This window comes from Anolis carolinensis, chromosome 6 (genome assembly GCF_035594765.1).
Source record: "Anolis carolinensis isolate JA03-04 chromosome 6, rAnoCar3.1.pri, whole genome shotgun sequence".
Classification (NCBI taxonomy): domain Eukaryota; kingdom Metazoa; phylum Chordata; class Lepidosauria; order Squamata; family Dactyloidae; genus Anolis; species Anolis carolinensis.
This window is the reverse complement of record NC_085846.1, coordinates 41,853,417-41,881,101: the sequence shown is the minus strand read 5'-3', so window position 1 is coordinate 41,881,101 and position 27,685 is coordinate 41,853,417. Positions and strand designations below refer to the sequence as shown.

At 37.6% G+C, this 27,685-nt stretch overlaps 1 protein-coding gene across 1 annotated transcript; it reads left to right on the top strand.

Annotated features, from left to right (window-relative positions):
* Positions 1–1,081: 1,081 nt before the first annotated feature.
* On the top strand, positions 1,082–23,562 carry cd8a (CD8 subunit alpha). The gene is made up of 6 exons (XM_008113111.3): positions 1,082–2,237; positions 9,389–9,730; positions 11,568–11,669; positions 15,454–15,561; positions 19,642–19,675; positions 19,917–23,562. Exons 1-6 carry the CDS (start codon positions 2,192–2,194, stop codon positions 19,957–19,959), a joined length of 675 nt encoding a protein of 224 aa, XP_008111318.1. The 5' UTR covers positions 1,082–2,191; the 3' UTR covers positions 19,960–23,562.
* The last annotated feature ends 4,123 nt before the right edge of the window (positions 23,563–27,685 follow it).

Sequence of the window (27,685 nt, the reverse complement as noted above, 5' to 3'; positions counted from 1 at the left end):
TGTAATTTGTCCTATGACCATGTTCTTAAGTCAGAACATCCTTATCTCAAGCAGATTTTTCCATTAAAATGCTATTAATCCGATGTCGTCCCTGAAAAACCACTCCAGTTTTTTTATGTTTTTAAATTTAAAATTTAAAAATGTACTTTATAAATAGCAAATAATGTATAAAATGTTCAGAGATAGGCAGTGCTTAGTTCCACCCAACCACTGTGGCAAGGAAGCACATTTGAGACAACAAAATGTGTGTTGGTCAGTCTAAAAGAAAGGCACATCATTTTCGTCATACTGTAATTTCAGCCTTTCCCTCCCTCTCTTGTTCTTTCTTTCCCTCTCTGTCTTCTTGAAGCAAAACATACAGTACCAGGAATAGAAAGCACTCAAAGTGAATCCAGACTTCCTCAGTAGACGGCAATCTCCCAAAACAGAGAAGAGCACGTGGCGAGCAGGCAAAGGCAGGCAGGCTGAGGCACTGAGCCACAAAGTGCGATGTGGTCTGCTGGAAGCCCTGTACTCGCTGTTGAGACTGAGGCTCTGCTGCACCAGGTTGGACTGCAATCTATGGAATGGACTCTCCGGATTGGACTCCTCCCAGAACGTTCGAGGAAGCAATCACAAGGAGCTGGAGTTTCTGCCTTGCAGGAAGAGCCAGAGCTGCTCCAGCTAGGAATCCAGTCCAGATTTTCTCTCTACCTTGCTGTTTTTGTTTGTTTGTTTGTTTGTTTTTTTCATGTCAGGAGCAACCAGAGTTGCTTCTGGAGTGAGAGAATTGGCCGTCTGCAAGGACGTTGCCCAGGGGACGTCCGGATGTTTTGATGTTTTACCATCCTTGTGGGAGGCTTCTCTCATGTCCCCGCATGGAGCTGGAGCTGATACAGGGAGCTCATCCACGCTCTCCCTGGGTGGGATTCGAAGCTGGCAGCCTTCAGGTCAGCACCCAACCTTCAAGTCACGAGGCTTTTATCCCCTAGGCCACCGGAGGCTCCTAACCTTGCTGTTAAAACGAGTGCAAGGGCAATGTTCGTAGGTCAAAACAGCATTTGGATGTCAAAACCTCATGCTAGGCTGAGTGAGAATTTGTAAGTGAAAACTTATTTACGTTGAGACATTCTTATGTAGAAGTTCTACTGTATTGCACTCCAATGTGAAGAGTCAGCTAACTGCTATGGTTTTAGTATTGGACTAAGAATTAGAGTTTGAGCCATGGTTCAGCCATGGAAATCTACTTGATGACCTTGAGAAAATTACACTCTCTTAGAAGGCAATGGCAAACCTCATCTTATCAAATCTTGGTAGGAAACCCTTAGGATAGAGTTGCTATTGACTTGAAATATAACCACAGTGGCTACATGTAACTTGTGCCACTGAACAACTTGTGCTTGGCTGAAAATGGTAGAAATTGATAATAAAGGAAATAAGAAGAAAGCAGAAGAAAACAGAAAAAAAAACTTTTGCCAATTTTAGGAACTATTGTCCTTTGTGGCCGACAAGAAATGGCTTAAAAAGGGAGCAATGATTCAGGACTGATTACCTGTGAAAAACCTATGCAAATAGTGATAATTTCAGGGTCTTGTTGAGATCTTGTGCCAGATCAGGAGAAACTGGCCTGAAAAGACATCTTGGAGTGGGGGAGGGTGGAGTTTCAACCCATCCCAAAACATTTTGTGGCTACAAGCCTGTTAGCTTCTACTCTTCTTGGACACCTACAAACACTTACAGACCACTTCATAGTTGTCTCTTTGACTAAGCAGCTGCGGATCTGTTCCTGCATTTGCTGAGCCCTCCCTACTCTACCAGTTTGCTGGTTCCTTTCCTCCGGGGTCAGATAATATATGTGCCTTGCAGAAGAAGGATGCTTTTTCTTTCTTTATGTGCTGCCTGATCTCCTAGGAAGAATGCAAGATAAAGCAACCTCATACTTGTAATATTTGTTTAGACATCATAATTTAAAGCTTGATCACTGGAAGACTGAGAAACAATAACTGGGAATAAAGTCTGGACACAAAGGACTTTTTCATGGTTGCTCTTGTTCCATTCTTTTCTGCTTCAAAGAACACCCCACTTCTATTAGAGGGCCAACTGACATCATATCCTTTGCAGAAAGAAGGTTCCGCTACATTAACCATCAGACAAACCTTCCACCTGCGCCTTCTCAGAAGACGGTCCCCCCTTGTCCCCCAAAAAGGAGGAAATGGCCAGAAAATCTTCTATTTTTTGTCTTCTGGGACTCATGCTATGTGAGTATCGAGTGACTACTTTAGAGTTTTTCTTCAAGTAGTCCATAATTGAAACATAATAATACTGTCTTGTGTGAATGTGATTTAGATGCAAGGCTTTGTCCTGTCTTTCAATACCGCATTGACAAGCTGTATTTTTGAAATGTTTTGAAATTCCTGTGAAATTTCAAAATTCCAAGGGGGAACTGTAGTAGAATGTGCAAAAGGGGGGGGGGGGGGGCAAATATAAAGATTTCTGGATCCTTCTGAAATTTAGTACATAGTACTAACACAGCTATTGGTGAAAAGCTCAAATTAATCAACTAGCCCAAAAAAAAAGGAAAAGGAAAAAAAACTACTAAATAGGCTGAGTTTATTTAAAAAATACAATTTAGCAAAGAATTTGTTGTTGTGGTCTTCAATATGATAACTTTTCTGGAAAAATTTTAAAACATAATTTCTAAAAGCAACAGAACCAAATGTCCCATTGGTTCCCTGCGGCCATGTGAACAATATATAAAGAAGACAATAACAATGTTTTAAATTTGCTGTAAGCTGATTTGAGTTCAGAAAAGGGGAAAGGCAGGACTATTTATTAGTAGTATTAGTATTAATATTTTACAATGTATTCATTTGCTGTCTTGGTGAAATATAATAATATTGGCTCACAACATTATTATATTGTGAGCCAATAATATTATTATGCTCCAGATCAAGAAGATTTCAAAAATTAAAGTCTTGCTTAATGGAACGGCATGTCCCCAGAGAAAGAATATTCCATCCTAACTGTAAGGATTTATCTGTCTGATATTTTGTATGTGCAAATCAACGCAAAGTTAGACATGCCAAAGTCCATTGAAATCAGTACAGTTCAGCGTTTTTAATTCTATGCTGGATTGTGGCCAGTCTAAATGGAAGTCTACTATTCTAAATGCAAACTGGTGCCTCTGCGCAATCATATATCAAATATCTGAACAATTTAATCTATATTGTAATCCAGCAGTGGTTATGCCAATTCATGAATGCAATTTGGATTTTGTAGACATATTCACAAGGAAAAAGATGTCTAAATTCTCAATGGTCAGGAACGAAAAAGCCTTCTGATTGTATTTGATTCAACCGTGGAAGACAAAGCCCTGAACATGGCAGTTGATGAATAATATTCATAAGGGTCTCTTATTCATAGGATTGCTATAAATCAAAGTCAACTTCAAGGCAAATAACAACAATGCATCGAAAGTATGGAATCCGGGATGCATCAAATAAACTATAAAGGCACATAGTGCAAATATGAAATTCAGTATAGGGAGATACTGAATGGCCACCAAATTAGGCAGCTTTAAAAGGGATTAGACCAATTCTAGGCAACTTGAAATTATATTATTATTATTATTATTATTATTATTATTATTATTATTATTATTATTATTATTTTATGACACAGCAAACAAGATAGATATGCTGGCTTTCATATCACAAAATCACAAGTCGAACACTTCCCAAGTGTCTAGGACTGTGTGATGTATTTTCGGATGATGCGCGCAGATCCCAGCAGGGTGGCCTTTTGCAGCTGGCAGATCATAATTTTGTCAATGTCTATTGTTTCCAAATGCCGGCTGAAATCTTTTGGCATGGCACCCAATGTGCCCATCACCACCGGGACCACCTGCACTGGTTTCTGCCAGAGTCTTTGAAGTTCAATCTTAAGGTCCTGATAGCGGCTGAGTTTTTCCTGTTGTTTTTCGTCAATGCGACTGTCACCTGGGATGGCGACATCAATGATCCAAACCTTTTTCTTTTCCACAACTGTGATGTTTGGTGTGTTTTGTTCCAGAACTTTGTCAGTCTGGATTCGGAAGTCCCACAGTATTTTTGCGTGCTCATTTTCCAATACTTTTGCAGGTTTGTGATCCCACCAGTTATTTGCTGCTGGGAGGTGGTACTTGAGGCATACGTTCCAATGAATCATTTGGGCCACATAGTTGTGCCTCTGTTTGTTGTCTGTCTGTGCAATTTTCTTACAGCAGCTGAGGATATTATATTATTATTATTATTATTATTATTATTATTATTATTATTATTATATTTCTTACCTTCCTCTACTCGAGACGAGATACAACATAGCTAAGACACATAATCATTGTAAACATTCTATACACATATTAAAATATATTTCTACTAAATGCACATGAAAATACACAGAACAAAGGGTCCCTTTGGGGAGACATGGTGAATTACAAATAAAATTATTATTATTATTATTATTATTATTATTATTATTATTATTATTTTATTATTTTAAACACAAGACAAGAGTTCAAAATGCATGCTGGAAGAGATAGGTCTTTGGATGTGCTTTATTTATTAAGTTTAATTGGTGTCTACCAGTCTGAACAGGAATGCCTTCAGATACCGGAGGCAGTATATTTCCGAGCCTCAGGAGTTAGGAACTACAAGCAAAAGAAGAATATTGCGCATCCATCTTACTTTGTAGCAACAAGAACAAAATACTGGGCTAAAGACGCCTTTGCTCTGATCGTATAGACTTGCTATTACAGTCAAATTAAGTGCTTTTACACCATTTGGTTTATAGGCATTTTAGAGCACGGAAAGTTTGTCCATACAACAATCTTCCATATAATCCTCAGCATTTTGGAGTACAGCATAATGTATCTATAATTCACTTGCACCATTTCTGCCTTCACGCTGCTGTGATGTGGTAAGGGAATGGGGCAGCCACCTGCATTACAGGTGCAGAAACCCGCACAAACATCCTTGAAAGTGAGGTTTTCCATCCCACCACCAAACCAGGGGAAATTAAATCCCCTGAAGTTATCTCTTTGTCAAGGTTTTTGTCTAGCACAATAAATGTATTCATGGATGATTGACAGATTGATAAAGAAACAACCAGGAAAGCAAAGCAAGGAAGCAATTGCTGAGATCTGTTTTAACTTAAAGAACAAAGTTCATGTCATAGCAGCTAGTCTTAAACACGCTTTTCTACTAATATGCACAATTTATACAACACATCTTTAACTTAAATTTATATTCTCAGGATGGTGAGAAAGTAATATGATACAGCAAAATACAATATTGGGTTAAAAAAAGTTTAGTATAGAAAACTTTGAACTGTGGTGTTGGAGGAACATTCTGAGAGTGCCTTGGACTGCAAGAAGATCCAACCAGCCCATCCTCCAGAAAATAATGCCCGACTGCTCACTGGAGGGAAGGATATTAGAGGCAATGATGAAGTACCTTGGCCACATAATGAGAAGACAGGAAAGCTTAGAGAAGATAATGATACTGGGGAAAATGGAAGGAAGAAGGAAGAAGGGTCGACCAAGGACAAGATGGATGGATGGTATCCTTGAAGTGACTGGCATGAACTTGAAGGAGCTGAGGTTGGTGATAGCCGACAAGGAGCTCTGGCGTGGGCTGGTCCATGAGGTCATGAAGAGTCGAAAGCGAATGAACAAATAAACAACAACAGCATACAGCAGTAGTAGAAAATATTTTTGGATAAAATATTCTCCTCAGTAGAAAAAATAATTTAACGCTAAAGCCTTAAACCATGTAAGCCATGTACCACATTGCCAATCTACTTAAACTCAGTATCTTTGCAACAGTAATAGGCAGCTGTAGTAAGTCCAGATAGTGGTAAAAATTAACTTTTAAAATCGAGGGTTTTTTCTTATATTTATTTATAAGTAAATTTATTTGGGTATTTTCTAATATTTTATTTATTTAATAGCTGTGCCCAGCCACGCGTTGCTGTGGCAAAGTGGTGGTGGTATTGGTTAAAAATCGTTGTGTAATTTTTATTTGACGTTATTTGTATTTTTTTAATTAATTTTATTGTAAGTTATCTTTTTATTTATTATATTTTATTATTTTATTGTATAATTTTTAGTTATTTTTTGTTATGGTATTTTATAGTATTAATTTTTTAGCGTTTTTTATTATTTTTATTGGGTTTTATTGAGACCAAGTTGGAGGAGCTTAGCCTTCTAACTGGCAGCAATTGGATAAAAGCAATTATTCCTCTCTCTCTAATTAGGACTTTATTTTTCTTTTCTTTTTGTTGTATCAACCTAGAGCTGTGGATGATGGGTTGTGTCGTCAAATTTCAAGGTTGGGGGGCCTGTAGTTTTGTTGTTTTGTGGGTCGCTGTGATACCATCACTCTTTTATATATATAGATTTATTTCATACATTTGTATCCCTTCCTTCGCACCCCCGGGGTGGGGGGAGGAGCCTCAGAGCGGCTTCACAACCAGCAGTCATTAGATACCAAACACAAACAGTTATAAAAAACATATAATTAAAACATCAATGATAAAATTGTATAAGTCTAAATCATAGTCCGGGGTCTGTTCATTAACAGTCTTCAAAAGCAACCCCACATAGAGCCTGTTGCAGTAGTCTATTTGGGATGTAACAAGAGTGTGGACCACCATGGCCAAGTCAGGCTTCCCAAGGTACAGGCGCAACTGCCACACTTTTTCTAACAATAGGGGGTAGCTTATTTAAATTCCTTTTTAATTTATATAATAATAATAATAATAATAATAATAATAATAATAATAATAATAATAATAATAGGAGCCCCGATGGTGAAGTGCATTAAAGCACTGAGCTGGAGACCGAAAGGTCCCAGGTTCAAACCCCGGAAGCGCCAGGAGCGGCTGCTGTTAGCTCCAGCTCCTGCCAACCTAGCAGTTCGAAAACATGCAAATGTGAGTAAATCAATAGGTACTGCTCCGGTTGGAAGGTAACAGCGCTCCATGCAGTCATGCCGGCTACATGACCTCGGAGGTGTCTACGGACAATGCCGGCTTTACCTTTTAATAATAATAATAATAATAACCCAAAAGGCCACCCTGCTGGGATCTGCGCGCATCATCCGAAAATACATCACACAGTCCTAGACACTTGGGAAGTGTTCGACTTGTGATTTTGTGATATGAAATCCAGCATATCTATCTTGTTTGCTGTGTCATAATATAATAATAATAATATAAACTTTATTTTTATTCTGCCCTATTCCCACAAGGGGACTCAGGGCAGATTCCAATATACAATGGCAAACATTAAATGCCTGAATAAACAAACAAATACTGACATAAAATCCCAGGAAAACCCCACAAATGAAAACAGGAATTAAAACCTAACTTCAAATTAAAGCTAAGATCAATGAATTAAACCTAACATCAGTAAATTACACCAACATAGACAAAAATTATATAATGACATAAAATCTGAACAAACATCCATACTAAGTTACAGAAGTTGTGTGGGTTAGTTGTGTGGCCTATGGTGGTACATTGGGCTTTAGCATTCACTTAACTCTAGAATTAACTTATTATTCATTAAATGAGAGACTCTTCTAGACACCTTGCAAATTGTACATTGTTTAGCTGATTATTTAACCAAAATAGAAGTCTGGATTAAAAAAATAGTATCTTATTTTTTTGTTAGTCTTTCAAAGATGGGAAATTTCAGTGCCTTGGTCACAAGGACCAGATCACTTACTCAAGAGTAGATCCATTGAGATGAATTGTATTTAGGGTTTTTGAAGTCAATAGTCTGTTGCTGATTGCCCTGACCTATTCAAAACATAGTAAAGGATTCATATTACAGGTTGAATATCCCTTATTCTGAAATCGGAAATACTCCAAAATCCAAAATTGTTCACAAGGAGTAACTGAGAACATGAGACCTTTGCTTTCTGATCGTTCAGGCACAAAATTGTTTAAAAATATTGTTTATACTGTTACCTTCAGATTATGGGCTCTTCCAGAAAGGCCCTATATCCCAGGATCTGATTCCAGATTTTATGTTTATCCCAGATTATCTGACAATGCAGACTTATATCATCCAGTTTAAAGCAGAAAACCTGTGATCAGATCCTGGGATATAAGACCTGTCTGGAAGGGCCCTAAGTGTGTAAGGAATGTTTGAAACATAAACAATTTCTTTATGTTTAGACTTGCTCTCCAAGATATCTCATTATGTGTGTACAAATATTCCAAAATATTTTTAAACCCTCCAAAATATGGAATACTTCTGGTCCCAAGCATATCAGATAAGGAATACTCAACCTGTACCGAAAATAGACATTTCTTTGTATCAATAGAATCTGGAAGACTTTGGAAAGGTGTAGAAACACTTGAAATCCATGGTAAGTAAAGTCAAACCCCCAATTTAAAAAAAGACATTAGAATGGGGAATGCACTTCACTCAGATAAGGTAGGGTGTTGATTTAAACTTGAGTAACCATTTAACATAAACACAATGGCTAGATTTTTCCTCTTCTCATGTAAACTTAATTTAATGACTTTTTAACCTATAAAATTAATTAATTCCATCAACCCCTTCCTAGCTTTCCTATCTCTAATTCTGGAGTATAATTCCCCCCCCCCCCCCCACCTTCCTAGGGATGCCATACAGATTGGCAAAAATGCCCTTTAAAATAATAATAATAATAATAATAATAATAATAATAATAATAATAATAATAATTTTATTCTTGTATCCCGCCCCATCTTCCCGTAGGGACTCGGGGCGGCTCACATGGGGCCTTGCCCAACATCACAATATAAAAACAAATCAAAACACATAAATTTACAACAATAAATCAACAATATCAGTAAAACCATCATAAAAACAATATTGCAGGAAAAAGCGTTAAAAACAGATATAAAACACAAGTCTAGGCCAAAGGGCGAATGTGTCAAATCGGGGGGAGGTAGTTATGTAATTGACATAGTCATTAAAGTACTAGAAATGACAATAATGACAATAAGAAGGCGAATCAGTGGGTCTATTATTATGTAGGCAGACAACTTGAACCAACAGAATTCACTCATCAAAGGCTTTCCGGAAAAGACACTGGAATTTTTAAAGTCCTTCTTTTGGTTTATAAAAACTGTATTTTTTTGTTTTTAATGCTAAGCAGTTGGGGTACAACCTGAATAAATGGTGAATGGTCACCCTTGGAGTCTTGCAAGAGATTTTCACCTCATTTTTAATCAAAAGAGGTCATTCTGGGGAGTCTGGTTGGTCAGTCAACAGAATAAAAATGTCCTCTCTCCTTCAGGACAGAATATGCTTCATAATCTTGTTTGACCGAAGTTAGTAAACAAACTAACTAGGCTTTTCTTCTTTTTTTAGGCTGCTGCAAGTCCCAAAGTGACAGTATCAAAGCCAAGATGATCACCTCACCCCAAGCGTTTGGAAGCAGTGTAGAATTCAAGTGCGAAACCAGCAAGGCAGATAATGGGATGTATTGGATGTCTCAGCGAAGAAACAGCACCATGCAATTCATTTTATATATCTCTACAAGGGGCTCCATCAGGCCAGACCCCATCGTTGGCTATAGTGCAAGAAAAGATGGCAACAACTATCACTTAACTGTTAAGAGTTTCCAGAAGGACAATCAGGGCATATATTATTGTGTCAATCTCCAGAATCAGAACCTGATCTTCAGTCCAGGCCTCCCGGTCTACCTGCCAGGTAAGCTCTGTCACAAACCTTTAATGGACACCAAAAGTGGCTGGTTGCTGCACATGGATTGTGTCTGAATAGATCATTTTCCTGCTACTCTCTTTGGAATGAGTTGGAGAGCTTCCCTTGCTTTCCTCCCAGGAGCTGATGTGGTCTATCCAATGCAGGGGTCCTCAAACTTTTTAAGCAGAGGGCCAGTCCACAATCCTTCAGACTGTGGAGAGGTGGAATTATCATTTGAAAAAAAAAAAAACAACGAACAAATTCCTATGCACACTGCACATGTCTTATTTGTAGTGCAAAACAACAACAACAATGAAAGAACAATACAATATTTAAAAATGAAAACAATTGTAACCAACATAAACCTATCAGGATTTCAATGGGAAGTGTGGGCCTGCTTCTGGCCAATAAGATACTCAAGTTAATTAGGATTGTTGTTGTTGTGTGCCTTCAAGTCATTTCAGACTTTGGGCGAACCTAAGTCTAAAATTATTTATTTATTCATTTACTACATTTATTTATTACATTTATATCCCGCCCTTCTCACCCCAAAGGGGACTCAGAGCAGCTGTATGTACAATATTAGCATTATATATTACTATATTATATATTGAACTATACCACTATACTGTAATATTATATGTAATATATACCATATAATTAATATTATTATATGGTATTATTAGTATTATATTGTATAACATTATAATATTATTATCAATATTATATGTATATACAATATATTATTTAAAATGATATAAAAATATTATATTATAAAACTGAGGGTGGGGGCCAGGTAAATGACCTTGGAGGGCCGCATCTGGCCCCCGGGCCTTAGTTTGGGGACCCCTGATCCAGACTGTGCTATTTCTCTTCCCTTTCCCTCACTCCCAATTATTCTCAGATCATTTATTTATTTATTTATTTATTTACCTCATTTCTACCCACCCTTCTCTATCCTGAAGGCGACTCAAGACAGCTTACATATGGCAACCTTTAGATGCCTTAAAATACAGGGTATTTGAAAAAGAACTCCCTAGTTTTAATGTGTTTTAACTTAAAACTAGGGAGTTCTTTTTCAAACACCCTGTGCATACAGCAAAGACTAAAAATCAATTAAAATTTTAAATTAATACATGTTAATCATTTAAAAATATCACATTCAATATTAAAATCACATCATACGAAAATAATAATCCAAGGTCGTTCCGTCATCAATTATACATTATTCCAAGTCTTTTATTGCACTGTACTAATTACTGAAAGCCTGATCCCAAAGCCAGGTTTTTACTTTCCTTCTGAAGGCTAGAAGGGAGGGGGCTGATCTGATGTCTCTGGGGAGGGAGTTCCACAACCGAGGGGCCACCTCCGAGAAGGCCCTGTCTCTCATCCCTGCCAGTCGCTTTTGCGAGGCAGGCAGGACCGAGAGCAGGGCCTCCCCACATGATCTTAATATCCGAGGTGGCTCATAGGGGAAGATACGTTCGGACAGGTAAACTGGGCCGGAACTTATCTTCCCCTATGAGCCACCTTTACACTGTATACTGTACACCCAAAGTATTTCTGATTTTCTATTTGGGAAACCAGCTTGGTCTACACCCCTTTCTGGATTTGGTTCAAGAGCAGGTGCTCTCTACAAGCATTTTAAAAATGACATGTTAGCGTGGTGAGCTTTCTCACCTGAAGCTTCAAAAGCCGGGGCAGGTGCTCTGATAAAATGCTTCCTCTTCCTCTATTCCCTAGAGTTCAGTGGATAGAAGATTATTGTAGAGCTCCTTCCTCAATGTGTAATGTATGAGGCATGTTGGACAGGTCAAAAATACTTTCATCATTTTGTTTACAGAGACAACTACTCAGCCTCCCACCATCCCACACCAGATTTCAACTACAACCAAAAGGCAGACAAAGGACAAACCCATGGAGTGTCCAAATCTAAGAGACTCTGGTACGTTTTCCTTCACCTTCTTATGAATTTAGTTCCATAAGGGACTGTAAAAGGCATAGAAAAATATGTTAAACAATTTGTATAACTGTTCCTATTCTGAAGGCCACGATTCATGATGTTTTTAGCTTGCATCTGTTTTGTGCTTTTGGGTGTGAACCAAAGCAGTGTAATAGGATGGTTTGCAAGATAGATTAAAACTCTGAGAGACCAGAATTCAAATCCCCACTCAGCTATGAAATCCACTGAGGGACCTTAGACAAGTCACACACTCTAAGGGCTTTATCCCACATTGTTTCTAGACATGGAGCCACACACAGCCCATGGAATGACGGGTTCCCCATTTGAGCCCGTTTCTGAAGTGTTTAGAAATGCAAGGATTTAAGATTCCTAGGATGGTTCTCTGCGCATAGAGACGGGTTAAAACGGTGAAATTGAAATGTGGTGGTAATTGTTATCTTTTTTCATGTTGTATACGTTTTGTGGCGTGTGCTATGCACCCCAACCCTTACTTTAAAAGCAGGAGACAGGGAGGAAAATTCTTACATTAATATTATTTTATTAATTAATGTTCGAAATGCCGATGTAATGCTATTTTGCTGTATAGGAAACTTTTAGTTATTCAGTACAGCCCAAATTGCTTGTGGGGGGGGGGGGGGTGAATAATTATTTTCCAATGTATTTAAAACAGTATTGTAAAAAACACACACACACACGAGGGGGAAGAATTGAAGGAGCCTGCACTCTCCCATGTGATGGCAAAACAAATGGATGATTTCTATAGAAACGGGAGAAGGAAAACATGTGTGATGGGATTAAGTAAGTTCTCCTGATCCTTTGGAGATGGAACGACATGAAATGCCACACTAAGAAGACAAGGAATTTCCCCCAACCCCTTGTGGGATGAAGTCCCAAGCCTCAGAAAAAAACAATGACAAATCTATTCTGAAAAACATCTTGATAAGACAACTCCGTGATAGTTTTGTCTTAGAGTTGTCATATGTTGGAAATTGCTTGAAGACACACAACAACAACATAGCTTGTTCACTAAAATTTAAGAGTGGGAAGGAGACATCAGCTGTGATAATCTTGCGATGAGAGACCACAGGAGAACCCTCAAGTTCAATTATTAAGGAGGGTTTGGAGATGTAGATAATATATAAATAAGCAAACATGGATGATATACTCATATCTCCTATAGTTCAACAAAATCATAGAAAAGTAGAGTCGGAAGAGACCTCATGGGCCATCCAGTCCAACCCCCTGCCAAGAAGCAGGAATACTGGGTATCAATTAGATCTACCAATTGAAAAAGAATGTGAAAAACAGCTTTCCAAGGTACAGTAGAGTCTCATTTATCCAACATTCACTTATCCAAGGTTCTGGATTTTTGTAGTCAATCTTTTCAATACATTGTGATGTTTTGGTGCTAAATTCGTAAATACAGTAATTACAACATAGTATTACTGCGCATTGAACTACTTTTTCTGTCAAATTTGTTGTATAACATGATGTTTTGGTGCTTAATTTGTGAAACCATAACCTAATTTGATGTTTAATAGGCTTCTCCTTAATCTCTCCTTATTATCCAACATATTCGCTTATCCAACATTCTTCCAGCCCGTTTATGTTGGATAAGTGAGACTCTACTGTATTAGCTTCAAAGTATCCCCAAATGATGGAGCTCTTTATGTGACAGCACAGTTGTATTAGGTACATGTTTCAGGGGGATAGGATGTGATGGACAGTGGGGTGCAGTGCAAAGCACAAGCACATCTTTCCCTACTACTACGACTCCAATGGAGGAAATAATAACTGGACCTAGAAGAAGATGCAGCCCCAGTTACATAGGTCTTATGAGACTGGGCACTAAAGATAGACGAAAGGTCAGGAGGAACAGAAGTAAGAGAGGGAGAAGGATAAATACTACTGAAGAAGCTCCCCAGGCTTGTGTGCCTTAAGGTCATTCTCAGGACATTATCCCACACTGTTCTTGACACTTTGAAAACAGGGTGATAACTACGTATGATGGATCCTATTCCACAATACAAGGGGACTTCCTGTTTGCAACCATTATAAATTGTCAGAAAAGTGCCACAAAAGTCCTAAAAGTGGAAGGAGAAGACAAACAGAGATTGTCTTCTGAGGTTTTTGCTGGAGAAAACATCAAAAAACACATGGTATGGGAGCTGTCAAATTTGACTGTGTTGAATTGCTTCAATGACATGGAATATGGGGCATTCTTGTGAGCGATCCCCTACCAAGTACTGACATCTCCCTAAATCCTCCTTCATGAGCCCAGCATGGTAATTTTTTAGATTAAGTTAACCATTCAAAATACAGACGTTTCAAAATATCTTGGTTTTTCCTCTCATTTCTCCTTCATAGTATTCTTTTGAAGTTGCAGTACTGCTAGCTGTTTAAGTTTCAGACTTCCACTATGGAGAGTACTGAATAATAATATTATTATAATAATAAAACTTTATTTATATACCGCCCTAAATCCCGGATGGGACTCAGGGCGGTTTACTGTCATAAAAGCAAACACAAACATTACATAACAACATAAAACACATTATTAAACAAAGTAAAAGTAAAAAGTAAAATAAAAGTAAAATACAATTATAACGATAAATTACACTTACATGACCAGATCAAGGGGACGGGAACCATAAAACCAATATATTAAAATGTATCATTTTAGGCTAGGGAAATCTTGTGCAATATATTCATATAATATACTGCAATATATTCATATAATATACTGAAATTGCGCAGAAAGCCCAGTATCCTCAAAATGGTGTCTAGTGAAGATCAGTGCCTTGAGTCTACTGCAGAATAGCGAGTTTGGAGGGGGAAATTATAATGAATTAACAGGAGCGTATAACATTAACCTGCCAACCTAGCAGTTCGAAAACATGCAAATGTGAGTAGATCAATAAGTACCGCTCCGGCGGGAAGGTAACGGCGGTCCATGCAGTCATGCCGGCCACATGACCTTGGAGGTGTCTATGGACAACGCTGGCTCTTCAGCCTAGAAATGGAGATGAGCACCAACCCCCAGAGTCAGACACGACTGGACTTAACATCAGGGGAAACCTTTACCTTTAGCTATAACATTAATGTTATAATGCTAATTCGTTATGTGTTGTCGAAGGCTTTCATGGCCAGGATCACAGGATTGTTGTATGTTTTCCGGGCTGTATGGCCATGTTCCAGAAGTATTCTCTCCTGACGTTTTGCCCACATCTATGGCAGGCATCCTCAGAGCTTGTGAGGTATTTCCTATGTAGGTCTAGTTTCCTCATAAGAACTGTGCACTTATTCTGGGTCAAATTCATATTTCTAGATTTCTGAACATATATACTTAATCAGGGAAATAGCCATCTTAGTCTGGAATAAAATCAACAGTCTTGTGTTATTTAAGATACTGTTTTTGTCACTAAGGCTGGATTGACTTACCTCTTCAAAACCGTCGCTCTAAAGCAGAGCTTTCCAAACTGTGTGTCGCAACATATTAGTGTGTCAGCTGCAATGTGCAAATGTAACGAGAAATTATAAAAATCTTTGAAATGTATATTATTATCTTACAAATCACATAGTTTTAAAGAATATACATGGACTTTTTCATGAGATACATTGTGTTCCCATACATTTCCAAGTGGAATCATAGCATGATAATTGTGCAGAGCCACTAAAGCACAGAGGAGTGTTACAGAATGAGCATAAAGTATCAAAGTGGTGTCCTTTCATTCATGAACTCATTTTCAATATTTTCTTTCTGCAGATGAGGATTCAAAGACAATGTTCTCCTGTGAGATCTACATCTGGGTTCCTTTAGTTGGCAGCTGTTTCATTCTGTCAATAAGCTTGGTGATCACCATAGTGTGCTGTGGTAAGTGGATTTCATCTAACTCCTAAAATGGCATGGAGGGAGATTGCCATAAAATTTGGTGCATATTTCATCACTTAAAGAGTGTAATCATAATGGCTTTGTATCCGGAAAAGGGATACTGATCTTTGTATGGTTTGCTGAAGTGATCACAAATATTTTCCTCTCTGATTTTTTTTTAAATATTAGATTTATAGTGTCAAATGTCATTTTGCCAATGCACCATAGTAAATGTAAGTGTATTCCCCTGACGGTAAGTCTAGTCAGAGCCGGTCCAACAATGAGGCGAATTAAGTGGTCACTTGGGGCGCAAAACATATGGGGGCGCAGTTGAGACTGCTTTTTCTGTTGATTTCTTGTAAAACATGACGTTTTGGTGCTTAATTTGTAAAATCTTAATGTAATTTGATGTTTAATAGGCTTTTCCTTAATCCCTCCTTATTATCCAACATTTTCGCTTATCCAACACTTTTATTTTTCAGTGATTGGTTTGGGGGGGGGGCGCCAAAATTCTGTTCGCCTACACTTGAAACATACCTAGGCTCTGAGTCTAGTTGTGTCTGACTCTGGGGGTTGGTGCTCATCTCCATTTCTAAACCCAAGAACCAATGTTGTCCATAGATGCCTCCAAGGTCATGTGGCTGGCATGACTACATGGAGCACCAAAATGGTATCTATTGATCTACTCACATTTGCATGTTTTTGAACTGCTAGGTTGTTCAAACTGCTAGGTTGGCAGAAGCTAGGGCTAACAGTAGAAACTCACCCCACTCCTAGGATTCAAACTGCTGACCTTTCGATCAGCAAGTTCAGCAACTTAACAGTTTAACCTGCTGCACCATCTGGGGCTCCATACCAATGCACCATATAGTATTGTTAATCTGATATTTTTTTAAAGAAGGGAAGGGGGGTTGGTTTTGTCCCAGAGTTAAAAAGAAACTGATTCACATTAGGAATGAAATATTGTAGAGAGTACCAGGAACTACCCCAAAACAGTCTAGGAAACAAAAATGTTTTTTGGAATTTTTAAAGGACTTCATCACAAAGGCCTATGTATTTGCCACACATAGAGAGGAATCCGTGGGGTTCTGGCAGGGGGCATGGAAAACCCGTTTCTTCATGCCCCACGTCGCCCAACTTATCTCTACCCCGATCTCATAGGGGGTAGCATCCACCACCCGGCTTCCCCCACATTGTTTCAAAGGCAACAGGGGAAGCCTCCCATGTTGCTGTACATCGCTTGCTCTCCCCTTTTGCCACGGAGCCCATATGGAAGCCCCTGTGTGTCATGTAATGGGCTCTGTGGTGAAAGGGGGAAGCAAGGGGTGCACAATGGGCAAATCGGCCTGTCTGATGAAGTTCTTAAAGCCCCAAAACTACAGCAACAAATACTACAACTTGCTGTTTTTGTTATTTGGAGAGCCTCGAAGTTGAAATGTATTTTTTCTGAGCTTGTAGATATTTGAAATGTACTCTCTTAAACCATGCAGATAACAGTTGTTATTATTATAGCAGTGTAGTCGTGGCTAGGAAGAGAACCAATATGGTGTAGTAGTTTGAATGTTGGACTACAATTCTGAAAATCAGGGTTTGAATTCTTATACACCAACCGGTTGCCATTGAGCAAGCCATACATTCTCTGCTACACAAAGCCCGGTGATAGGTTCACCTTAGGGTCCCCATAAATTGGAAATAGCTTGAAGGCACACAACATTAGTAAGGGGGTAATTGTAGTAGTCCAATATTTTTGTGCCCTTTTTTAAAAAAAGAAGAGGAGGTTTAGGTAGTGTACGACAATCTGGAACCACAGTGTGACATTGTTATCCTGCCTATTGTATTGTGTTGGGTCCTTTGTAGGTGAAACTGTGCAGTTGAATACAAGAATATTGAAAATGATTGAACTAGAACAGGTTGGAAGAAATCAGGGGGGAGATTTTAGTCTCAGCCTTATATCAGCTGTATCACCAAATGTAGCAGAAAATGAAGACTTATTGTCAGTTATGTGTTCCTATACTTTGCCTTTGCCATGTAGAGGGCATTCTCTTATGGTTCAAAGTAGCTATTTAATTTTCTGTCTTGTACTTATTAGCCACTTAAGTAGTTGGGAAATCAGATTGAAACTGTAACCATGAACTTGATTGAAGTTTATTAGCGTGAAGCTCTTATGATACAATATTAGAGACTCTGATTAGGAAAAGAAAATGAAAGAAACTGAGTGATCTTCCAAATGGTTACAAGAAAGTGTGACCTCTCAGAACAAGCTCCCTGGGTTTTGTCCAATTTTGACACTTGTTTCTTCTGCAGCCACCTATTGCATTCTTTAGACGTGTGGGTAATAGCAATTTCTCTTTACTTGCTCTTCCATATATGTTTTTTAAAAGAAACCATGGTTTGTTTAGATGCTTCTATATTTTCAAGACAAAATTTCTCCTCCTCTCTCATTTTTAAATTTTTGTAAAGGGTTACAATAATGCTTTTAAAATAAAAGAAAAATAGGTGAACTGATCAGTCCTAAAATTAAAAATAATCCCACTTGAGATTGGATTTAAAATACTGCAGTTGGTGCTGGGAATTATCAGAAAATGGACTGGGACGGCAGAAATCTCATTTGGATATTTAAAAAACAAACAAACAAGAGCAACAGCAACAAATATTGCAGCTTCCTGATATTTATATATTATTTAGAGTATTGCTTCTAAAAGTGTGGGTCCTGATCCACAATTGGGGCCCCGTAGCTCAATGTTTGGCTCACAAAAGTTGCCATCAATAAAAGGTTTCTGAAGGCCGCCTAGACATTTACACAAATCTGTTAGCAACAACATGCAGGGTTTACAGTGGATTCTGCAGAAGATGCTTCAGCTGTACTCACAAAAAGGAAAAACAGCCTTTTTGCAAGCCTTGCAAATGCTGATTTATTTTCAGGAATAATAATAATAATATAATAATAATAATAATAATAATAATAATAATAATAATAATTATAATAATTATAATAATTATAATAATAACTTTATTTTTATACCCCACCCCATCTCCCCGAAGGGACTCGGGGCGGCTTACATGGGGCCTTGCCCGATACAACAATCTAACATCAAAACACAGCAATAAAACAGTTATCCAATAAAAACATCAATTACAGTAAAAACAATCGTTAAAATCAACATAAAACATACAATATTAACACTGGAGACTAATTCATAGAAATGTTTGGTTTATATACATAATTTATATAGATACTTGGGGCCATCTAAAAATTTCTCGGATGGAAAATAGTTGCACTTGGAAAAGGTTTACGAACTTCTGTTTAGAGGTATCTTCAGTTTTCTATATATCTCTTTTCAAAACTAGTCAGATACAAAAATTGCCCCAACATTTTTGTTCCTGGGTTATAAATGTCATCTCCTAATTGGTTTTATCATAAAAACATGGAAAAAGTTTATTAAACTGCAAAAACATTGTTTTTGTGAGACATCCTGCAGCACATTTTGCTATAGTTTTTCAATTGATATCTCATAGAGTCTCAACCAATTCAACATGGTTTGTGGCAGCTACAAAAACAAAGTTTCTGGAGTATAACAACTACTTTCAAAGTAAGTACCGTACAACTAAATAGGAAGTAACACTTTCAAATCAGGAACAGAGCATTTTTCTAATTTTATTACATAGTGTAATATGCCCAAGACCGTTGTGAACTAAAAGAGAAAAGGAAAATAACAGCAAACCAATGCAACACAGTATTGTTGCAAAAAAGTGAAGACGTGGCCCTTTGACCAAGCCTTCGAAAATCTAGGGCAATAATTAGATATGAAAGATGTGCAATTGACCTATGGAACGGCCCCAGACTACGCCTATGGATCATGTGATTTTAACTTGTTGTATGGATTTAAATGCTTTAATTGTTTTAATGCTATGGTTATTTTTATTGTACTATGTTTTTAAAGGCATTGCCTATGTTGTGCAGCTGCCTTGAGTCCCTTCCGGGGTTGAAAAAGGCGGGATAAAAGAGCCATAAATAAATAAATAAATAAATGCTAATGAAGTCATGTATTCTTCTCTCTCCCCTACCATAAAAATGAATTGAAGGTCGCAGAAGAAGGCGGCGATGCAAATGTAAAAGGTGAGTTTTTCTGGCTGCACTCCTCTCTTCTGTTGAATGTTTTTAAATCTCACCAACAATGATTTTCCCCATATTGTTAATCTCCACAATAGTTATTTTGAAAGCAACATTTTTTGAAAAAGTCTCATGCATTTTGAAAAATGTACATTTTATAAAAGAGTGCCCAGGAGAACTTTTGGAGCTGAAGAAAAAACAAAAATCATAATTAAAACACTTAGATTTTCCTTTTTTTTCCTTCTAGGCTTATGAATGGAGCCAAAGGAGCCCACCCTTTGCCACACTAGAGTACAGAACAAATTGGAGCCTTCTAACTCATTTGCCTCTCATTGTATCTCATTCTCCCACTTTACAAGCAGAGACACTTAGAGGATTGTAATTATTCTGTACTTGCATAGAAAATAAGGAATCCTTAGCCCTCTCCACTCTTTCCCTCAACATCAAACTGTGGAAAATGTATCTCTTCCTGCATATTGTATTTCCTCTGCAATTTACTCTCCTGCATAATTGCACCAGAAACTAACTACAGTCAGTCCACCTAATTTGTAATAATATATAATAATAATACTTTCTTTATAGCCCACTCTATCTCCCCAAGGGGACTCAGGGTGGCTTCCAGCAACATCAAACACAGTGGCAAACATTCAATGCCAATAGTAACATATAACAAAGACAGACTCAATAAAATTAAAGTAACAAGTTAAAATAAACAACATAATACACCTCAAACTTTACACGTAATAAATTCTTAAAAGCACTTTAAATTTTTAACTAAAATAATTATTTGAGCTAAGACGGTATACTGGTTCCAAATGAAGGTGGGCGTCCAACAATTTGGCAGAGGTATATAGCAAGATGGAATTAATCCTCCTCCTCTCCATACGCTAAAGTACATAAGTGAGTTTTTAAGAGCTTTTTGAAGGAGAGGAGGGAGGAGGCAATTTTTAATTATTTAGGGAGGGAATCCAGAGGCAAGGAGCAACCACAGAGAAGTCCCCTTCTCTCGTTCCCACCAACTGTGCTTGAGACGGGTGGTGGGACCGAGAGCAGGGCCTCCTCCGCTAATCGCAGTGGTCATGGTAGTCTATATACGGAGATGTGGTTTTTCAAATAGTCTGTGCCTGAACTGTTTAGGTCTCTATAGGTAATGACCAGCACATGGTATTTAGCCTGGAAGCAGACCAGCAGCCAGTGGAGCTGCCGTAACAGTGGAGTTGTCCACTCCCTGTATGGCACTCCAGTTAGTAACCAGGCTGTCGATCTTTGTGCCAGTTGTAGCTTACAAACAATCTTCAAAAGCAACCCCACATAGAGAGCATTTTGCAGTAGTCCAGACAGGATATAACTAAGGTGTGGACTATTATAGCCAGATCCAGCATCTCAAGGTATGGGTGCAGCTGGTGCACGTCCAACAAAGGCATTAACCCCCAGTCCACCTTGCAACTGACCAGGAGTACCTCTGTTTTGTCTGGATTTACCGTATATACTCGAGTATAAGCCAACCCGTATATAAGACGAGGCACCTAATTTTACAAAAAACTGGGATAACCATTGACCCAAGTATAAGCCGAGGGTGGGAAATGAAGCAGCTACTGGTAAATTTCAAAATAAAAATAGATACCAATAAAATTACATTAATCTAGGCATCAATCATTTATATATATGGATACAGATATACAGGTACATGGATCTATTTGTATATAGGATTTGCAAAGACCTGCAAACACATATGAGGGAAAAATTCATATATACAATTAATGTATATTGATAGTTAGAGATATATAAGTACATAGGGACTGCAAATGCATGCAGGGGGTTAATGCCTATGTATCTGTAGGAGAGATTAACAAATATTTCAGGGGGAAATGCTTTTATAAGATTAATGGGTTTTTTTTTCTTCCTGACTTGCAAGGGCTTTTTTCCCTTTTCAAAACATTCCCTGGGTAAAGAGCGAGGGAGGCTTTGGAAAACACACTGATAAGGGGGGTAAGAGGGAAATATATCATATATTGCAAGCAATGGACTCCAGGTTCTGTTGCCTGGCCTTGACCCCATTATAAGCCGAGGGAGGCTATTTCAGCTCAAAAAAGGGCTGAAAAACTAGGCTTATATTCGAGTATATATGGTACTTTCAATTTATTAGTCCTCATCCAGTCCATTACCAATGAAAGGCACTGGTTTAGGGGCAGGAGGCATTCTTGGCATTTGGTGGAAAGGAGTAATAGAATTGGGTGTCGTCCACATAAATTTGACACCGAACTCCAAACTCCAGATGATCTCTCCCAGCAGTTTCATGTAAATGTTAAACAGCATGGGGAACAAGATTGAATCCTGAGGAACCCCACAAGCCACAGGCCAGGGAATCAAACAGGAGTCCAAAAGCACCACCATCTCCAAGAAGGACCAGAGCCACTGTAAAACTGTCTCTAAGCCCCATCCTGGAGAGCTGGCCCAGAATGATACCATGGTTGATGGTATCGAAAGCCACTGTGAGGTCCAGGAGGACCAGTAGGGACACTCCCTGTCTAGTTCTCTTCATAGATCATCCAACAAGGCGACCAACACTGTCTCTGTCCTGTAGCCAGGCCTGAAATCAGATTGAAATTGATCCAGAAAATTGCTATCATCCAAGAACTCTGGAGTTGTAAGCCTGACTCTTGTAAATTTTATTAAAAATGTCCTCTCTAGGAATCCCTATATGTAATTCTATAGTCGACTTCCAGCAGATGTTGACCATAGACTTGTGCTGGAACACCTAGAAATTCCTTGAGTTGTGTGATCTTAGATTTTTAAAAATACTATTTTTATTTGTGCTTTTCACGTTCATGGAGCTCCTGTGCCCTTGACACCAGCCAATGTGGAGCTCTGACTGTAGAACAGTTTCCTCTTTTTCTTTTCTTTTTTAATGTAAGATTGTTGATTAAAGAAAGCTGTACATTAGTTGACATTATATAGCAAAGAACGAGTGCACTGCCATTTGCTATCCTTTTACATATTTGTATTTGCATTTTAGAGTTTCCCTCGCCTTTAACTTCTAGCAGTCTTTGCTTTGAAGGGGTGTTTGTATGTATACACTAATAAAATGTTGAAGCTGTACCCCCAAATTCTTTAGGAACCACATATGGAGAGTGATGGACTATAAAAAGATATCGGAAAACAGGAACTCTTCCTGGTCAGTTATTCAGATCAACACATTAAAACATGTGTTGTTTCTTTTTCTTATTTTATCTATCAAGGATTACTATATCATCTACATTACAAAGCCATGCGTGCTTTTAATATTTAGAAAGTTTTCAGCATTCTAGTACTATAAATCCTGAGAATTCTATTTAAGATAGATTTTTTTTTCTTATAGAACACATTTTACATGAGAAATGCTCCATATGAAAATTGAATTATGCACAGCTGTATTTACACAAAGGCCATCTGAATTTTATCCTTTTGGCAGTTTAGCAACATAAATCTTCAAGTTTTTATTCTTGCAGGAAGTAATGAAAAGTTACAATATTTTTCCCCTTACTACAGCAGAACAAAATTCCTTTTCAGTCTTCTCCCTGTTTGAATGTCCTCGGGTGTTGCAAAGGAACTATGTGAGTTTTTGTACAAAACAGTGGGTTTCTTTGGGGGGGGGGGTTTGCATAAAAATAGTTTCTATACAGAAAACAGATTTTTGCATAAATAAATAATGTTTTTCTATACAAAATAATTCGTCCATAGAGATTTTGAATGTTCACATATGGGGAGAAGATTTATTATTCTCCCAAGTTTATTATTCTTCCTGATGGGCTTTCCTGTCAAGAACCCTGTTTTTTTTTTTTTTTAAACTTGGAACAAACATTAATAAAAATTACTTCCATGCTTAACTGAGATTACATGAAGGTTTTAATGATCTGCAAGAGTGTGCCTTTATTCTTTAGTTGATTTGCTTTTTTAAAAAAAATGCCAAAAGATATGACAAGGTAAAACTTCAAATCAATTGTGTCCATTTATTTTCTTTTTTGTTAGATACTTTTCTATTGCAGTTGGTATAGTGAAAAAAGATATATATGTGTGTGTGTGCGTGTATGTAATAAACATATATGAATGTAGAAAATAAATATAAAAAACCAGCTGGAATATGAGCATAATCTAGAAGACAGTACGAAGTATCCCTTGTATGATTATTTGTCCACAATACATAACTGATAAATAGACTGACATTCATTACAGGCAGTCTCCAAGTTATAGAAAGGTTTGTTCTTAACTTGAATTTGTTTGCAAGTCAGAACAGGTACTTTTTTAAGTGCAACTCCAGCCAAAAATACGTATGTTATAGCTTTCGATAACATAGGAAGGGTTAACACCCCTGTGGTGTTTGTTTTTCTGTCTGTGCCCATGTTCAGAAAATTTCAACTGAGTTTCTATCCCTATAATAATTGGATTTTGAAAAATTTGGCTTGTTGTGGAAACAAAGATTGATTCTACAGCTTCAGTGGAGACACCTTTTCCCCATTATAACTCAGGAGTGAATTTCCCTTCCTAGAGATAGATTTTTCTCACTTCCTATTCTCTCAGCACTGTTCTTAACTGTGAGTTTTTTGTAAATTGGATGTTTGTAACTCGGGGACTGCCTGTACTAGAACATGACCTTTCACAGCAACTAATCTGCTTTGCCTGGAAGTTGGAGCTTGTTCTACGGCAGTGGTTCTCAACCTGCGGGCCGAAAACAAAAATCCAGTCCGTGAACCTCCTTCCTCTTTATTTATTTTATTGATTTTATTTCTGTTCCTTTCCGAAGAGCTGACCATTGCACATCAGCTCTAAATTATTAAATATGGTTTTCTGTGGGTGAGCAGATGGCAGCTATTGGATGGCATATGTTCTGTATCAGAAACTAGAGTTGATGTGGTCTATCCAATGCAATTTTCTGAATCAGCACTCCAAATACCTAAGCCAAATCTAAAGTTGACTAAAAACTGATTCGTAACCTATTTGATACTAATGGAGAGTGGTCCCTGATAAAGTGAGCCCTGGTCAAGTGGGCCCTGGTCAAAAAAAAGTTGGGACTCACTGTTCTACGAAGATACAAATTATACTTTTGATTTTGTGTATCTTGAATACATTTCTTCACGACATTTCCTCAAGACATTTGTGACTCATGGCAAGATTTTTTATATCTGCAAATTCTTATGAATTACATTTATTCTGTACTGACTTTCTTTTGGGTTTTTGGGAGTTTTAATTTTTCTGTCCTATATGTAAAATCACTTTTGATAGGACTCCATGCATGTTTTTGTTTTTCGTGTAGCTTGTGGCATTCTATTCTATTTGGAATTTTGATTTTTAATCATTATTCAATTTGGTTGCTAGAATTGGCCAGGATCCTATATGCCCAGTCACATGATGTAAATATGCACATACTTAACTAAGTAGCAGAGGCCCCGAGCAACCCAGTTACTGAATTGCAAAGATGCAGAACTAGTGTACCAAGAGTATCTAACATGTATCAGAATCCCGTTCTCTAGTAGTAAGTCATTCCATTTTGGTCACACTTGACACATGAAGGGCTTGTGATGATGGTCTCACAATCAGAGTAATTATATAAGCTATTCTTCAGATAATTTGGTTCTATTAAAGCAGACAACCTTAAGGTAAATCCTATGCAAATTGCCATTACACCTGGAAATTTTGGAGTATGGCTCTCTGAAGTCTATGTTTCCTTCTTGACATGTTTGATCTTGGCTTATCAACGGAAGATTGTAAAAGTTGGTGTCTCCACTCAGTGTCAAAGAGATACCTTGTAAAGAGATGTACTAACAGTGACTATGAACTTAAGCCTGTCAAGGGAATGTCGCTCCATCCAGAACACAAGAAAGCCCCATTGTTTTGACATGCAAGCAACTTGCTAACCGTATCTATGTTTTATCTGCACAATGTATCAATGAACATTTATTTATCAAAATCACAAGTATTCTCTTTCTTTTTGAAGACCTTTGAGACAAATAAACTGAAAGAATGACCAGCTCTAAAGTTCTAATGTTGAGCTTAGAGCGCCTTCTGCTGTCCAAATGCAGCACAACTTGCTTTCCTGAACAGGCTTTGATCTTCAAAGAGAAGACTCAGGGAAGAAACTATGCATGCCGCATTAGAATTGGTAGAGGTTAGAAAATTTCATAGCTATATCACAGTTTGATGTACTTTCAGCAGTAATGATTCAACACCAGTAGCTTGTTTTTCATAGTACCTATATGCTAGAACCAAGAAACAATATCCACCAAACCTTCGTAAATCCCAATAAACCTATGTTTAAGAATCCCAGTCGGTGTTGCTATGCCTGGAGCGTATCTGAGCCAGAAATCTGTTTTAGGACCAACAAACTTCTTCCCAGAACTCCTATGATAATTATCTATTAGGGTCATTTTGGTCTGTGATCAAATGCCACCTTGGTTTGTGGCATAAACATAATCAAATGCCCCAGTTTGACAGAGAAAATCTTTCAGCTGCTTTTGAAATGTCCCATTTCCACTCCTTTATCCTCAGCTTAATTCAATAGTTGAAATTTAGAGCCACTGTATTGGCAATTTGAGACTGTAATAGCAAGTAGAAAGTAGAGGTATGGTGATTTATATAAACGACGGCCTGCATTTTTCAAACTTTAAAATATTTTAACAATTAGTGCACACTTGCTGAATCAAGCCAAATGAATTGACCAGATTATATAAATGCCATTGCATCTTTATGCACCCATTTCTATTCCAGTCTACTCTATATGGCTAGCTATAACTAGAAGCGTTGGAAAGCCCCATCCCGTCATCAAAATTTTGCTTAAAATACACAGAGAATTAGTCAATGTTGGCAGTTCTATAACATGTTTTATTGGGACAGACATGTGACTACAGCTAGGATGCAAAAGATGTAAAATTGGTGGCGGATATATATAGACAGATGTAGAAGTGGGTTAAGAATAAATATAGATGCATTAGTTTAGTATTTGGTAGGTTTGTACTAGGGACTGGGGGGATAGATTTATGTCAGATTTACTTTTTACTGAGTTTGGTGTTGTTCTGGGTATTTTCTGTTTTAAATTTTATTTATGTTCATATATTTTAAAAATAATACATAAAATATGGCCCAATCGAAGCTATTTTTCCGGTTCAAAAATAGCAGTCAGGAACATGACATGCATCTGCATAAAATGTCTACTTGAGTTGTATGCTTTAATAGGGGGACACCAAGAACTTTTCTTTGTATCTCATTCATCAAATCCTAGTTATCCTGGTCTTCACCAGTCAAATTGTACAAGAGTTGACTTATCCCAAGAAGATGGGTAATTGGATTAATACACAAGTTAAACACAGCCATGTGTGTGAATTTTACAGCTTCCTGCATACCATTGGACACCTTGTTGAAATCAATCCTGATATTTCAATTGTATTTTGTAGTCATGCATTGTTAAACAGTTTATTACAGTAGAGTCTCACTTATCCAACATAAACGGGCCGGCAGAACGTTGGATAAGCGAATATGTTGGATAATGAGGAGAGATTAAGAAAAAGCCTATTAAACATCAAAATAGGTTATGATTTTACAAATTAAGCACCAAAACATCACGTTTTACAACAAATTTGACAGAAAAAGTAGTTCAATACGCAGTAATGCTATGTAGTAATTACTGTATTTACGAATTTAGCACCAAAATATCACAATTTATTGAAAATATTGACTACAAAAAGGCGTTGGATAATCCAGAACGTTGGATAAGTGAGTGTTGGATAAGTGAGACTCTACTGTATAAGCACATTTCATAAGGGATAAATGCATGCGAAAATATCAGAGGAGGAAAATTTCAAAGGAATATGCATGTTATTTAGTAGTACCAAAGCAAACCAGCTTATTGTGCAAAGGAGAATCGTCTCTTTCACATGAAAAAGGGAACCAAGGTTACTTTGAGACAGGTAGATTCTAGTGTTACTCTTCTTTGGTAAGCTGTAAGTGGAATTGCGATTGACTTACCATTTTATACACAGTCTTTTC